Below are 17,304 nucleotides of genomic sequence, written 5' to 3'. Positions count from 1 at the left end.
TTTCTGAAGCTGGAAACGGGGAGAGACAGTCAGACAGACTCCCGCATGCGCCCGAGCCGGGATCCACCCGGCACGCTACCAGAGGCTATGCTCTGCCCACCAGGGGGCAATGCTCTGCCGCCCCCCCTCCCCCCGGGGGGCGTCGCTCTGCCGAGACCAGAGCCACTGTAGCGCCTGGGGCAGAGGCCAAGGAGCCATCCCCGGAGCCCGGTCCATCTTTACTCCAATGGAGCCTTGGCTGCGGGAGGGGAAGAGAGAGACAGAGAGGAAGGAGGGGGGTGGAGAAGCAAATGGGCGCTTCTCCTATGTGCCCTGGCCAGGAATCGAACCCAGGTCCCCCGCACACCAGGCCGACGCTCTACCGCTGAGCCAACCGGCCAGGGCCCAAATCGATTTTTATATCTCCCTTCTCATTCAGTGTGAGGCTACTAACTGTCACCATTTCTCCTTGGTGAAATGTTTTCATTTCAGCGATGGTTGAGCTTCAGGGATGTGGCCATAGAATTTTCCCAGGAGGAGTGGGAATACCTGAGCCCAGCTCAGAGGGCCTTGTACGTGCACGTGATGTGGGAGAACTACAGGAACCTGCTCTCGCTGGGTGAGGATGACTTTGCTCCAGAAGTCACTGTCTGCCCTTGTGTGTCTTTTCCCTTGGGTGTGTGTGTTGGGAGCCCCTGATTGGGTGACTGAGATTGAAGCTCTGTGTACTCAGACAGGAAAGACTTCATAATGTGCCTTTAGGACTTTAAACTTCCCTTCTCTTTGGATGTACTTCCCACTTTATAGTATTCAGGGGTTTTTTCCAGAACTTTAAGTGTTTATAATGCTCTATGGCAAACCTAAACTATCTGAATTTTTGTTCTTTGTACTTGTACTATTGATTCAGTAGTTCTTGGAAGAGAGCTTGGCACCTGCATATTGACACTGGTCCCTATGCACAGAAGGTGACAAGCAGTGGATTGATTAGTGAAAGGCTACTCTCAATTTTGCTGTAATATTCTTTTTCCTTAATTGAATGAAGATCAGATATTCTGGAAAACTGAACATCTTCATGTTGATTTCTATATATATGCGGGAATTTTTGTTTCTGATGTGAATATTAATCTCCATGTTGGAGCAAGGTAAACAGGCTGGGACTCTGCTGAGAGAGAGGTGAAAATCCTTTTAAAAGCAATAAAAAAATGAAGAAATTATTGCTGCACCTCATCTCTCCCTTTTCATGGGATGTACCCACCATGTGTGCCTGCTGCTCAGGGAGAAATGTTTTTCCCCTCCAGTCCCCGGGGCTGCTGAGAGGGAGTGCTGTGACCCCATACTGTCCCTGCCTCTGGGGCTCTGGGATTGTCAGTGGTGGCAGCTGCGTGTCTAGTTTGGTTTTCTGCTTGGTAATGTTGGCGGCTGGAGCGCAGCTTCCGTTCCTGTGTACCGTCTCTCGGGTCAGCTGCAGTTCATGCTGGCCACGCAGGAAGAATGTTGCTTCTACTTTCTGCCCTTTCTGGGTGCAGAGAGTGTGCCCTGGTAACCTGACTTCTCCCCTGCTACCGGTTCACTGGTGTCTTTCTGGCTGTGTGTGTGTCTCCCGTCTCTTTCATGCTCTTCCCTTGTTCTTTCAGGTAAGGGCACCTTCCGATGTGTCAGTGTGAGAGTTCCTCAGGTGATCTGTTGACCTCGTGCATGAGATCTTCTATCTGGGCTGCAAATTATGCTTAATTATTCTTTCTATACTGTACCTTTTTTAAATTTATTTTTTTATTTTTGAGAGAGAGAGACAGACAGGAAGGGATAGAAAAGAAAAGCATCAGTTCTTTGTTGTGGCACCTTAGTTGTACATTGATTTATTTCTCATATGTGCCTTGACCAGGAGCTACAGCAGAGTGAGTGACCCCTTGCTCAAGCCAGTGACCTTGCACTCAAGACAGCAATGTTGGGCTTCGAGCCAGCAACCTTTGGGTTCAAGCTGATGAGTTCATGTACAATCCGGAGACCTCCAAATTTCAAAGCTGGGTTTTCTGTGTCCAATCTGATGGTCTATGGACTGCACCACTACCAGGTCAGGCACTCTCATAAAACCTTAAAAAATTGAGTTTTCGCCCTGGCCGGTTGGCTCAGTGGTAGAGCGTTGGCCTGGCGTGTAGAAGTCCCGGGTTCGATTCCTGGCCAGGGCACACAAGAGAAGCGCCCATCTGCTTCTCCACCCCTCCCCCTCTCCTTCATCTCTGTCTCTCTCTTCCCCTTCCGCAGCTGAGGCTCCATTGGAGCAAAGATGGCCCGGGCACTGGGGATGGCTCCTTGGCCTCTGCCCCAGGCTCTGGAGTGGCTCTGGTCGCGACAGAGCGACGCCCTGGAGGGGCAAAGCATCACCCCCTGGTGGGCAGAGCATCGCCCCCGGGTGGGTGTGCCGGGTGGATCCCGGTCGGGCGCATGCGGGAGTCTGTCTGACTGTCTCTCCCCATTTCCAGCTTCAGAAAAATACAAAAAAAAAAAAAAAATTGAGTTGTGGATGTTTCGGCTTATGCGGTTTATATCATATATTTACTACCTGGGCAAACTGATATGATTGTGTATAGCAGAAGTATGCTTGGTATTATTTTTCTGTGACATAATTGTGTTTTTATTTTTAATATTATGATCTTACAACTCTATTAGGATAGGTAAGTGACATGCTAGAGTGTGTTTTGACTTACACCAAAATTTGGGTTATGTCACTGTTGTAGGAATCAAACTGTCATAATCTGAGGACCCCCTGTAATCTGATTTTGAATTCAGTCTATTAATTTATTTTTTACATAGAGAGATCCATAGGGACAGACAGACAGGAACGGAGAGAGATGAGGAGCATCAATCATCAGTTTTTTGTTTCGACACCTTAGTTGTTCATTGATTGCCTTCTCATATGTTGCCTTGACTGTGGGGCTACAGCAGACAGTGTAACCCCTTGCTCAACCAGCAACCTTGGGTCCAAGCTAGCGAGCTTTTTGTTTTTGTTTTGTTTTTTTTTTGCTCAAACCAGATGAGCCTGCACTCAAGCTGACGACCTTGGGGTCTCGAACCTGGGTCCTCCGCATCTCAATCCGATGCTCTATCCACTGCTCTACTGCCTGGTCAGGCAGTCTATTAATGTTTTACTCATAACTTTTGCATCATAATTCATCGCAGATTTTGGTTTGTGGTTTTATTCTCAGTACTTTTGTTTCGGTTTGATATTGCATAAAGATAGCTTCCTAGAAAGTATTTTTTTACTCATTTTTAGTTTTTATTTATATATATTTTTATAGAGAGAGACAGGAAGGGAGAGAGATTATAAGCATTGATTTGTAGTTGTTGCAATTTATTCACTGATTGCTTCTTGTGTGCCTTCAGTGGGGGCTTCGTCCGAGCCAGGGACCCCTGCTGAAGCCAGCAACCATGGAGTCATGTCTCTGATCTCATGCTGAAGCCAGCTACCCTGTACTCAGCCAGATGAGCCCATGCTAAAGACAGTGACTTGGGTTTCTGAACCGTGTTCTTGGTCTACACACTATCCAGTGTGCCATCACCTGCTCAGCAGAAGCATTTCTATAATTCCTTTACTCTTTAATGTTTGGACATGTTCATGAAGATTAGTGTTATTTTATTTTATTTTTTTAAATGTATTAATTTTAGTGAGACAGTAAGGGAGGGAGAGAGAGACAGGAACATAGATCTGTTTGTGTACGTATCCTGACGGGTTGAACTGACAACCTTTGCGCTTCGGGTTCTTGCTCTGAGCAGCCGAGCTATCCGGCCCGGGCCTGTTAGTTTTCTTTAACTGTTGCTAGAATTACCAAGTTCATCAGTCCATGTGCTGCACAGCTTTCCTCTGCAGGGAGCGTTTGTTTTGAACTTATTATTACTCTTTTATCTATGTCCTGGTTTACTAGTGGATCTCCTTTGATTTTTCTTCCGCATTAATTTTTTAAGCTAAATTTTAAGAAGTGTGGCCTTATGGAACTTGACTCCCCATGTTTTGGTGTCCAGTGGTTTTGCAGGTAATTGTTCATAATAGTCTCTTACATTTTCTTTTTTGGCATTATTTATAAAATGTATGCTTCTTGTTTTGACTTCATTGTCTTACCTTTTAGTTTCAGTTAATTTCCTTATGGTTTCTCACTGTTTTAATTTTATAATATGTCATATATCTATCTATCTATCTATCTGTCATGTATTTATTTATTTATTTATTTTGAGAAATCAGGAGGTAGAGAGACTCGATGCATTTGCCGCAACAGGGATCCAGCTGGAAACCACTGTCTGAGGCCAATGCTCAAATCAATCAGGCTATTTTTAGCTGCTGAGGCTGAAGGTTGAGCCACTGGCGCCTTTGGCTGAGAAAGGAAAAAAGAGAAGGGGCAGTGGAAAGGGAAGAGAAGCAGGTGATCGCACCCTGACCTGCGTTGAAACGTGGGATTTCTGCATGCTGGGCCACCGATACCTGGTGAGCCTTCTGATCTCTCGTGGGCATTAGTGGAAGAACCACCCATTATCCCAGGGAGTATGAACGTGCTTTGTGCAGGAGAACACAGACACCAGTCAGCTGTGCCAGAAGTTTCTCGGGCCTAAGAGACCATTGCTGGGCATGAGTGTGCTCTGTGTTACTTGTGTGTAATTCCCCAGTTTAAAATGTTTTCTCTAACTTGAGAGTATGGTACCTTCCTTTAGCTCATGTCAACCTTCAATACTGTTGTCTCCTTGTTGTAAGAACACTCTCCAACCCCCCACTGCCTTTTTTATTTTAATCAAGCACCACAGTGCATTCATTGTGTACTGTCAGTACCTGAGCGCTCTGTGTCACACAAAGGAGTAACCAGTTTAGGGGCAGCTGGAAACTGTCAGATCATTGGACACACAGTGCACTCATCTGTTTCTACCCAGAGAATGATTTTTTTAAAAACAATATTTCCATGGTGTGTCAGGGAGAATGGGCAGTTATCGGGGGCAAACATCAGCATCTTATCTTCTCTGATGTGACTTACCTGCCCTGCTCTCCTGAAGCTGTTGTGGTCTAATTGGTTTCTGGAGTCCTCAGAAAAGGCAGCTGTGCTAGTACTGGTTGCTAGTTCCCTTCTCCATGGAAGAGCAGTGTTTTGATGCTTCCTATTGTGCAATGTCGCTGAAGACCTGTAAACGGTACAGTGGTACTTTGAGATACGAGTTTCATTCATTCTGTAACCAAGCTTGTAAGTCAGTCAACTCGTTTATCAAACAAATTTCTCCCATTTAAAATAAGTGAAATAGATTTAATCCATTCCAGCCCTGTGAAACATCCCCAAACCATCCTAAATTATGAAAAAAGACGTTTTTAACTAAGAAACACACATGTATACTTTACCAATGCATAACAAATTATATAAAATAAGAGAAAATAATGTTATTTAGTACTGTATTCTTACCTTGGAGACAAGCTGAGTGCGGCTAACACTGGTGAATGGTGGAGGAAGGAGGGAGGGAGGGAGGGAGGAAGGGATGCAGGCACTGTAGACACATAAACTAAAACAGCACTTTCTTAATACTAAATGTAAACTAAAACTGCATTTTCTTTAATTAAAATGAAACCACAAAAACTTAATTTTAAAATAATGCACTTTCTCAACTTTAAACTTAACCTAAGCTTAACATTACATATTTTTCATTTAATCATCACCTGTTTTTGCCCTTTTGGCTGCACTTTCGGCACTTTCATTTGCAGGACTTTTTTTTTTTTATTCATTATAGAGAAGGGAGAGAGAGACAGAAGGGGGAGGAACAGGAAGCATCAACTCCCATATGTGCCTTGACCAGGCAAGCCCAGGGTTTTGAACCGGCAACCTCAGTGTTTCCAGGTTGACGCTTTATCCACTGCGCCACCACAGGTCAGGCTCATTTGCAGGACTTTTGAATAAAAATCTATCCAAAGAGGTTTGCTTTTGCCTGCCCTTTAAAATGTTACGGAAATGTGACAAGTGTCATTAAAAAGTGCTGAAGCACGGCCAGTTGAAACTTTTTCTGGGTGTTTCTTTTCAATGAAACTTGAAAGCTTCTCCCACATTGCCAGCATGTCTTTAATTTCTCTTGTAGAAATCACTTCCTCCAACTCTACCTCCTCCTCACTACTAATCTCTTGCAGAAGCTCCGTATGTTGCATCATCTGTAGCTCCTTCAACCCTCAGTTGAGAGTTTCTCCTCATGTTCCTCAATGAGCTCGTTTATGTCACCCTCATCCATCCCCAGACCCATTGACGTTTTGAGGGACAGTCTCCTTTAACGCTTTACCTTGGTCTCAAGTCTCTGGTTCGAATCCTTCGAAGTCCCTGTCTGCAACATCAGGCCATAACTTTTCCCATGCCAAGTTCAAGGTTCTTATAACCTCTTGCCATGCCAAGTCAATAATGCATGAACATATCATGATGTTGTAGTGATCTTTCCAAAACTCTCCAAGGGTTAGAACTGTATTCTCAGTCACCTCAAAGCAGCGGCGGAACAAGTACTTTGTGTACAGCTTTTTAAAGTTGGAAATGACCTGCTGATTCATAGGTTGCAAGTCATGTTGGGTGGGAGGTAGAGGACTTTCACAAATTTGAACTCATCGAGAATGTCATCTTCAAGACCAGGTGGGTGGGCTGGAGCATTATCAAGGATTAATAATGATTTCATCGGGAGTTTATTTTCTTGAATATATTTCTTCACTGCAGGACCAAAGACGAGATTTATCCACTAAATAAAAAACTGCCGCGTAATCCATGCCCTAGCATTGGCGCGCCACATAACCCTGCAGTTTTTCTTTAAGAATCTTGTGAGTCTTAAAGGCTCGAGAATTTTCAGAGTGATACACTAGCAGTGGCTTTATTTTACAGTCACCGCTAGCATTTGCACACAATTCAAGGGTCAGACGTTCCTTCATATGTTTAGAGCCTGGCAGCTTCTTCTCTGTGGTGAAGAAAGTCCTCCGGGGCATTTTTTCCCCCAAAAAATCCTGTTTCATCACAGTTGAACACTTGTTGGGGGATGTAGCCTTCCTTTGCGATAAGCACAGCAAAACTTGCTGTGTACTCCTCAGCTGCCTTAATGTCAGCACTCGCAGCTTCACCGTGCCTCACTACCAAGTGGATGCCAGATCTCTTCTTGAAATTTTCAAACTAGCCGTGACTTGCCTTAAATGTATCTTCTGCTGCCTCTTTTAAGGTTGATGGTTCTTCATGTTGCTGTAAATAATACATGCCTTTTCTCATATTACACTCTCCGTCACTGTGTCTCCTGCCAGCTCTTTCTCTTTCACCCACACCAGCAGAAGTTTCTCCATTTCTTCATGGATATTTACCCTTAAATGGGACAGAATTGTAGTTCCTTTTGCTGGATTTGCGTTTTTGTTGTTGTTGTTGTTGTGTTTTTGTATTTTTCTGAAGCTGGAAACGGGGAGAGATAGTCAGACAGACTCCCACGTGCGCCCGACCGGGATCCACCCGCACGCCCACCAGGGGCAACGCTCTGCCTACCAGGGGGCGATACTCTGCCCTTCCGGGGCGTCGCTCTGCTGTGACCAGAGCCACTCTAGTGCCTGGGGCAAGGAGCCATCCCCAGCGCCCGGGCCATCTTTGCTCCAATGGAGCCTTGGCTGCGGGAGGGGAAGAGAGAGACAGAGAGGAAGGGGGAGGTGGAGAAGCAAATGGGCGCTTCTCCTATGTGCCCTGGCCAGGAATCGAACCCGGGTCCCCTGCACACCAGGCCAACTCTCTACCGCTGAGCCAACTGGCCAGGGCCGGATTTGCGTTTTTGATGGTATCCTTTTGTTAATGATGGTACAAATTGTAGATGTATTGCAGTCGTACAGACTTGCCAGTTCAATCACTCGTACACCACGCTCATGTTTTTCTATTATTTCTTGCTTCTATCAACATCATTCTCTTCTTCTCACCACTGTCCTTTACACTCACTTTCTTCGGCCCCATAATAGCACACAAAAAAAGATAGTAAAAAATGCAAAAATGATGCAAGAACAAGTACAGCTCACAAGATTCTACTTGTTTCTGTGGGTAACATGTGAGAAAGAACGAGATGCTGGAGTAGTGCTGCTGATACTGGACCCGTGCGCCAACCAGCGGCAGCTTCTCGAATCACGACTTGTATGTCAGAATTTTACTCAGATCTCGAACAAAATACATACCGAGTCGCAGCTCGTATCTTTAAAAAAAAAAGTATGTTGGTCTGCTCGTATCTCAAGGTACCACTGTACTCAGTTTCTACATTAGAGTTCAAAGTATAGTTATGTAACTATAGGTTTTGATACCTTATTTATCTTACAGCTATTTTTTCAGAAGAAACCCAAGACTTGTTGCCAAAGCCAACCAAAGAATTATTCCAGAAAATGCTATTGGTAAGATATGGAAGGGTGATATTTAGCACATATTCCTCGTGAAAGTGGAAATGTTATTAGGAGTAGGAATGACAGAAAGGGTGTTAGGATGGACCTAACCCTAAAAGAGATCTAAAGTCTAAAATACCTTTCGTAAACCATTACTAATTTATTTGCATTTGCAGAATGATATTTTGTTTTTTTATGGGGTTTTCAGTTATGTGTCCTTTGTTTGTTTATATTATTAAACATGGAGCCAGTAAAGAAGAAAGGACTCAGGTTGGAATAAGCCACAGGTATCCTAGGCAGAACTGCTTTGGCTCAGTGAGAAGTCATAGGAAAGAGAGCCTTAGAAACGGACCCAAGGACTGAGCCCAGGACTAGCTGCTGCTTCCCGTTGCTCCCTGGTTCAAGTCCTGTGGGGTCCCTTAGAGTTTAGAGCCTGCACAATGGAGATGGAACAAGAGGAGTAGAGCAGAGTGTGTTTGAATGGAAAGACCCAAATGAAATTTTAATACATTTCCTGAGACTATTTATAAACATGGGAGAAGATATTTGTAAAATTCATCACATTCTTAAGCCTGTGGTACAAATAATTTTTACCATAAAAAATGTATTAAACACTCAAACTCTTGAAAAAAAATTAGAGATTTTAAAATGAAGATAGACTTTCAAAGGCTGATCACATTAAGCATCCATTAAACAAGTGTTCATGGTTTTTCCACTCAGAAATCTTTCGGAGTCTATAGTTTTCATAAGTTTGGTTGGTTTTTTGTACAGTCATTAATTATATAATGTTCGTCATTCAGTAGGTGTGACATAGTAGTTTATTGGAACATCTTTACATGTTTACTGATTCTAGAGGCCTCACTAATGACCTATCTATTTACATTGATTTACCAGAGTATGTTTAATGGAGAGAGAAGTGACCGATTCAATGACTGTTGGGAAAACTTTAGTCAAGGTTCAAATCCTAATAAACATCTGAGAACTGAATTTCTGAAGAACCATTCTAAATGCGGGAAGGACTTTGATCAAAGTTTAAAACTTACTCTGCACCAGAATATTCATATTGCTGAGGAGAAAAATAATTGTAGTGAGGTGAACAATTGCTTAAACCAACTGTTAAATCTCAGTGAACAGGAGACTACTCATACTGAGGAAGAAGCTAATAAATGTAATAATGAGAGTGAAAGAGTTTCTATTCAGATTTTTAAACACACTAAACGCAAGAAATTTTATGCAAGAAAGACACCTTACAATTGTGAGAAATGTGGTAAAGCCTTTATTTCTCTTGCATATCTCTCTCAACATAAGATGGTTCATGCTGAAGATAAGGCTTACAAATGTAAACAGTGTGGTAAAGCCTTTAATTCAAGTTCATACCTTACTGTACATGAGCGAATCCATACTGGAGAGAAGCCTTACAAATGTGAAGTATGTGGCAAAGCCTTTAAGCAGCGTTCACATATTAGTAGACATAAGAAAACTCATACTGGAGATAAGCCTTACAAATGTGAAGTATGTGGCAAAGGTTTTACTAGGCATTCAGGAGTTATTAGTCATCAGAGAATTCATACTGGAGAGAAGCCTTACAAATGTGAAATATGTGGCAAAGGTTTTACTTGGCATTCAGGTGTTATTAATCATGAGACAGTTCATAGTGGAGAGAGGCCTTATAAATGTCAAATATGTGGGAAGGATTTCAATCACCATTCACTTCTTATTCAACATGAAAAAATTCATACTGGAGAGAAGCCTTACAAATGCGAAATATGTGGCAAATGTTTTGGTCGGCTTTCACATATTACTAGACATAAGAAAACTCATACTGGAGTGAAGCCTTACAAATGTGAAATATGTGGCAAAGGTTTTGCTCGGCGATCATATATTACTGCACATAATAAAATCCATACTGCAGAGATGCCTTACAAATGTGAAGTATGTGGCAAAGCTTTTAATTGGCGTTCAAGTCTTACTCAACATGAAATAATTCATACTGGAGAGAAGCCTTACAAATGTGAAATATGTGGCAAAGTTTTTAATTGGCATTCAAGTCTTACTCAACATGAAATAATTCATACTGGAGAGAAGCGTTACAAATGTGAAATATGTGGCAAAGCTTTTAATTGGCGTTCAAGACTTACTCAACATGAAATAATTCACTCTGGCGAGAAGCCTTACAAATGTGAAATATTTAGCAAAGGTTTTGCTATTCATTCAAGTGCTATTCAACATAAGAGAATTCACACCAGGGTGAAGACTCCTCAAAAAAATTAGGGGACATTTTATTACTTCATATTTTGAAATATCCCCTAGTTTTTGTGAGCAGTATATAACGAATTCCATATTCAGAATTTTATCGACACATGAGAATTCATGATAGAAACTTTAAAAATAAAAACTGTGGAAACTCTTAAAGCTGGATCATCAGCCTCACTCAGTATACGAGAATGCATGTTGGGGAGAAATTTTCCATTCATACACTATTCAAAATACACACTTCAGCAACACTACTCACGCTGGCAACTGAACTTAAAGAAGTAAAAAATAAAAGGGAAAGGAATTGAATCTGAGATGCCACTGAATATCAGTCAAAAATCATTTTTAGCCTGACCTGTGGTGGCGCATTGGACAAAGCATGCACCTGGAACGCTGAGAATGCTGGTTCAAAACCCTGCACTTGTCTGATCAAGTCATATGGGAGTTGATGATTCCTACTCCTCCCCTCTTTCTCTCTTTTTCTTTCTCTCACATACTCTCTCTTCTCTCTAAAATGAATAAAACACAATTTTCCAATATTTCATTAAATCGTAATATTTATTATACAGAGTATAATCTAAGGTTTACACCCTTAGTTAACTTTTAAGTGTGTTACAAAATGGATGTCTCAATATGTACACTTACTTAAAATCGCTCCTTTGTTACCCTGACAGTATTTGAAATATTTTTTTAATACATTTTAATAATTTGGGCCTGCAAAGCAGTGGCGCAGTGGATAGAACATCAGATTGGGATGTGGAGGACCCAGGTTCGAGACTTTGAGGTCGCCAGCTTGAGCGCAGGCTCATTGGGTTTGAGCAAGACTCACCAGCTTGAGCCCAAGGTTGCTGGCTCGGGCAAGGGGTCACTCGGTCTGCTGTAGTCCCCCAGTCAAGGCACATATGAGGAATCAATCAATGAACTAAGGAACCACAGCAAAGAATTCATGTTTCTTATCTCTCTCCCTTTCTGTCCCTATCTGTCCCTCTCTCTGACACTCTGTCTCTACCACAAGAGGAGAAAGTAAATAAATTTTAAAAAATTAAAAATTAGGGCCTTTCTAAATACAAATATTTTTTCTATCCAGGAGTCTTACATTTATTGTTTAAATTTTAGAGGAGACGGGACAGAGACACAGACTCCCACATGCACGCCCCAACCAGAATACTCCCAGCAAGCCCCCTACAAGGCGATGCTCTGTCCATCTACATTGTTGCTGTTGCTTTCAGAGCGAAGCCATTTTTTGGTAGTCATTGAATAGTCACAAGGAGGTGAAGGACTTGGTAGGAAAGACAGTCAATATTGTAAAAACTGAGGTATTGTGTGAAAACACAGGCCCGTTCCCCAAATTTACTCCCTCTCCCACCTGGGAATATAATGAAGGTCGCTGATGAGTGTGCTCTGGGATTTTGAAATTTTTACCAGTTCCTTGGTTGAGAGGGATCCAAAAGGAAACTCTTCCAATGTGAGCCCAGTTGTAAGCAGCTAGTGTTTTGATCTAACACGACTTGTGCTCCAGCATGTTTTGATAAACTAATTTTTTTTCTGGCCAGCCCTCACGTTATGTCTGTATTCCGTAAGTAGTTTTCTGAACCTGCCTCCACCTCAGGTCTTTGCATAACAATTTGAGGTAGGCAGCAGAATTCCAGAGACAATGCACCGTCTACAGGCTAGATGGGAAATGGTACAAATATAGTTCGGGGAAATCCCAGGTTGGAAAATGCCCCATATAATATGCTGTGGCAACCTTGATTGATAGTTGGGGAGTCACTGTGTGAGTATGGGAACACCCACAGGACTACTCTCTGTCCTGCAATCTCTGGTGCAGAAGCCCTTGCTCACAAATGAAAAGGAACTTGGATCAGTTCCAGCGGTGGTCCTATGGCCAGTCCTCCAGGCTGTGTGTATCTAAGAAGGCAGAGCTAGAGGGCCAAAGTAGCTCTAGGCAACATCCAAGGTTAACCTGGACAGCGACATGTGGCCAGTGCATGCAGACCCAAATGAAATTATGAAAAGTTACGAAGAGACAGCTCTGAACAAGTATTAACTTATTGATATGTCACATGAGCGCTAACCATCCTTGGGAACTGGAACCCTTGGGAGCAGGTGCGCTAGCTGAGAGCTTTGTCCTCATATTATGAAGACACAGGAGGGGGAAGATGTATTGAAGGAAATTTATTTCAAGTATGATAACATTTTTAAAAGTAATCTTTAATTACTATTATTTCTTTATAGCGATACTTATTGTACCAAATTATCACATGTTTTAATCCTCCACATCTCATATCCCTTGTCGTGTCTCTCTGAAACATTCTGGAACTTGGCACTATTGATTCTTGGTGTATGGGAATAGAAAATGAAACACTGCTTGGTTTTGGTATGAAACTGTTCTCCTGTCCAAGAGTTGTGTATTTCACATTAGTTCTTGGTTCTTACACAGACTCTTGCAGTTCTGGTTTAATCACGCTGCTTTCCTTTGTTCTAATAGCAGAAACGTTTCAGGATCCAACTTTCTTCCCGCATCCATGCTGGCACCTCAATCCTAGTTCCTGCACAGGTGGATTTCAGTAACCACAGTATTTGGCAAAAATAACTTTTTACAAACCTTTTCTGTCTCAGTCCAGCTGCAACAAGTCTATTCCGGTGTTTCAAGTGTGAAAAGGTATGAAATTAAGTGGACAGAGACTTAAAGATATATACATACAGATGGCTTTGGGAGGATGGCACGGCAAACTCTACTGTTCCTGAGCTGTAAGGTGGCTGCTTTCAGAGAAGCATCCGTCTTTATTCATGGATAAATGTGGTTCATTAGCAATTCAATTAAGTTTCAAAGTCAACCCCTACCATACCATACAAATGTAACTTTACACCAATAAGAAACTAGGTTCCAGCTTCTTCCGGAAGACATGAGTAGGACGATCAAGAATCAAGCATAACTCTTTGTTAACTAGGCAGGTAAGTTGGGGGGGTTTGTCCACACCTCTGTCTTCAAGATATATCCAAATTGCAAAATACCCTGTTTATATTCCAGTCCCCAACAGATCCCCCTTTTATACTTTTTAAAACTTCACTTTGTGTGCTGTGATTCATACTCATCTGTATTTCCATGTTCCAATTTGGAGGCAGACTGGAAAAATATAAAATAAACAACAAAATTAAAATAGCCATGCTAAGAGATACTATAGCAAGTGTCCTAATACAATGAAGTGATTAAAGCCTATTAGATTATCAATTAGAATCAACTAATACAACGGGATCTAAAATTCTTACAGTCTCAAATGTCCTTAACATGTTAATGTAATTTTACCTCGTCCATGTTGACACCATCACTGCTTCATATTATTTTTAACTGTAACCCAACCCCACTTCAGTCTGAGAGCTGTCCCAAGGAGCAGGAGTCACATTCAGGAAAAGTCCACACGGCACTGGAGTAGTGGTCACATTTCCACACGTTGCAGCTAGAGTCCAAGTCCCAATGACCACTGATTCTAGCTGGCAATGATCAGGTAAGACTGGAAGAGCCATCTGCAGCGTGTATGGAGACAGATTTTTTTTTTTAACTGGAGAGATGAACTCAGGGTGCCTTTCCCTGGAGCTTTGCAGCCATGGGGTGGGGGAGAGAACCTTGGGATACACTATGCTGGGTGGCAGAGGTAAATTCGTAACAGAAGTGGCAAAAAGGAGAAAGGGCTCTAAATTAGAAGGAGGTCCCAGCCTAATATAAGCATCAGGCATTGAGGCAGGAGGAATAAAGGAGACACTATATTAAAGCAGCAGAAAATAAGACTATCAATACCCACAACAGGTCTTCGAGGGATGAATAAAAACCTCAATATTCAGGCAAGGCATAGTAAGTGACCCTTGTGTCTATAAGAAATGAGATCAGCTTACCTGAAACTTGGAAGAAATCCCCTAGGTTTGCCCACAGTGACCTGAAATGGGTCCAACGGCCATGGACACCTTTAGCCTTCATTGGCAAGTCCCAGCAGGTTGGGCATAGTTAGGTCACAGGTGGCTGGAGCAGGGCTGGAAAAGACTGAACCTTCCCGTAAAGGAGTGAGGGGACAGCCTACCTTCCAGTGTCCCTTTTATCACACAGCAAAGGCATGTCCCTGGTGGCGGCAGAGAAGCCTGGCAGGCTTTACCTCAATGACCTTCCTTTCCACTCTTGAAGCAGGGCCCTGATGGGGTCTATTGAGGCCCTTTTGAGGCATTGGAGCCTTTAAGGATGTATGCTAAAAGCTGGTATTTTGCTTGATCTCTTTTGGGCTCTGTCTGCCTTTTCATTCTTGGTCATTATAGACCTTAAAAGCCATGCTGGGCTTCAGAGAGAAAGAGACAGACTAGGAATAAGACAGGGCAGTGGCCAATCCCCCTGTCCCTAGACCCACATTTATACAAATTCTTAAAGCAACAAGAAGACAAATTACCTGTATAACTTGTTTGGTCCTTAGATTGATGGGTAGTATACTAGGAACTGGAAGAGGCTCATGGGGTGGGATTAGGTTGATATTTGGGATGAGATAGATTAAGGGACAGGTTTCTGTCCAATTAGGGAGATACATATAGGTGTTGGTCCCACATGAGTAGAAAGCCCCTGATTGGGTGAGGCAGGCTGAGAGGTGAATAGAGAATAGAAGGACAAGGAGTTGGTTTCGTTTCTCTGTTTCTGAGCTCCAAGTGGTCAGGGTGGAGGAAAGAGTTGCCCTTAGCAGCAATGGGAGTTGTCAGGATCACGGTGTGTGGACCTGTCCACGTGAAAGTCAGTCCTTGGATGATGTAATGCTGGAAGCTCCTCTTGGACAGTCTTTAAACAGTTTGCTGAGTAACCTGTAAATCCTGCAAGTACTTAGGGAAAGGGTGGTTACACTTCTATATTTTGCAGCTAGAGTTTAAATGTTAGTGAACACTAATTCTAGCTGGAATTAGCAGCAGGTCCAAGCCTACAATACGCATGGGGCATTGAGATAAGAGGAATAAAGGAGATACTATACATTAAATAAAGTAATAAAATCAGACTGTCAATACCCACAGTAGAGATCTTTTAGGGAAAAATAAAATTCAAATATTTAGGCAAGGCATAGTAGATGGCCCTTGTGTTTACAAGAAATAAGATTAGCTTATCTGCTATTTGGAAGAAATACCTTAGGCTTGATGATGTCCTTGGGCCTTCAGTAGCAATTCCCAGCATGCTGGGCAAGGTCAGGTCATAGGTAGCTGGAGCAGGGCTAGAAGAGACTGAACCCTCTCTCCATGGAGCAAAGAGGCAGCTTACCTTCTCATGTCCCTCTTTCCACAGCAAAGACATGTCCCTTGATGGGGCTGGGAAGCCTGGCAGGCTTCAGTTCAATGACCTTTCCACTTTGGAGCAGGGCCCTGATGCAATTTTATGAAGCCCTTAAGGGCGCTGGAGCCTTTAAGAGTGTATGCCAAGGCCCTGGCTGGTTGGCTCTGGTAGAGCGTCGGCCTGGCATGTAGAGGTCCTGGGTTTGATTCCCGGCCAGGGCACACAGGAGAGGCGCCCATCTGCTTCTCCACCCCTCCCCCTCTCCTTCCTCTCTGTCTTTCTCTTCCCCTCCCACAGCCGAGGCTCCATTGGAGCAAAAGATAGCCCGGGCGCTGGGGATGGCTCCTTGGCCTCTGCCCCAGGCACTAGAGTGGCTTTGGTCACGACAGAGCAATGCTCCAGATGGGCAGAGCATCACCCCCTGGTGGGCGTGCCGGGTGGATCCCGGTCGGGCGCATGCGGGAGTCTGTCTGACTGCCTCCCCATTTCCAGCTTCAGAAAAGTACAAAAAAAAAAAAAAAAAAAGTGTATGCCCAAAGCTGGTATTTTCTGACTTCTTTTGGGCCTTATTTGCCTTTTTTGTTACTTCCTTGGCCATTATAGACCTTAAAAGCCATGCTCAGAAGATCTCACTGAGGGGCTTGACTAAGCAAAATTGGGAATTCAGTGTTTAAGGAAGCCTATTAGACTGAGGAAAGAAAGGATTTGATTTGCGGTGGTAGGTTGTTGGAGACTGCAGAGGGTCTGAGTTAGATCTAGGTTGAGAGTTCAGGTAGTGGGGGTTAAGGTGATGCCTAGATAGACTAGGGACTGAGAATGAAGTTGAGCCTTAGCAGAGAAGACATGATATCCCTTTACAGCAAGGAAGTTAAGAATAGTGGTGGTGTGTCTCCTTGAGGCAGGCAGGGAGGGGTTGCAGAGGAGTAGGTTATCTACATATTGTAAGAGAGTATTAGTTTTGAGATTGCATGCTGCTAAATCCTGAGTTAATGCCTGCCCAAACAGGTGTGGGCTGATTTGATCCCTTGGTAAAATAAATTGCTGGGATGCATTAGTGTCTGGGTCAGTAAATAAAGGTAAATTCAAACAGAAAGTAAGAGTCAGGGTATAGAGGAATGGTGAAGGCATTCTTGAGATCTAGGATTGTGAAGTGAGTGGTGTTTCAGGGAATGTGTTACGGTAACTTGTAGAGATTAGAAATTACTGGATGGAGGGGAATTATCTCCTCATTGATTAGGCCTAAGTCTTATACAATTGTTAAGCCCCTGAAGATTTTCGAACAGGAAGGATGGGGGTCTTGCAGGGAGAGTCCATGGGGAAGAGTAAGCCTTGATTTAAGAGGTGGGTGATTATTGGTTTAAGGCCTTAGAAACGGACACAGTTACACATTAAACAAAGACTTCAGATACAC

General features: G+C 43.1%; 1 protein-coding gene across 4 annotated transcripts in view; it reads left to right on the top strand.

Moving 5' to 3' along the window:
• The window catches only part of LOC136332033 (zinc finger protein 43-like), a 116,697-nt gene extending 105,558 nt beyond the window's left edge, over positions 1–11,139 (top strand). For 3 of the 4 annotated variants that reach the window (XM_066271263.1, XM_066271266.1, XM_066271264.1), the window contains 3 exons: positions 472–598; positions 8,295–8,365; positions 9,248–11,139. In XM_066271263.1, coding sequence (XP_066127360.1) covers positions 472–598; positions 8,295–8,365; positions 9,248–10,624 — 1,575 coding nt within the window. In that variant the 3' untranslated portion in view covers positions 10,625–11,139. The remainder of the gene's footprint in view (positions 1–471; positions 599–8,294; positions 8,366–9,247) is intronic. The other variant, XM_066271267.1, reaches the window with a different exon arrangement.
• The last annotated feature ends 6,165 nt before the right edge of the window (positions 11,140–17,304 follow it).

The sequence above is a fragment of the Saccopteryx bilineata genome, chromosome 3 (genome assembly GCF_036850765.1).
Source record: "Saccopteryx bilineata isolate mSacBil1 chromosome 3, mSacBil1_pri_phased_curated, whole genome shotgun sequence".
Lineage (NCBI taxonomy): Eukaryota > Metazoa > Chordata > Mammalia > Chiroptera > Emballonuridae > Saccopteryx > Saccopteryx bilineata.
This window is presented reverse-complemented; position numbering and strand designations above follow the sequence as displayed.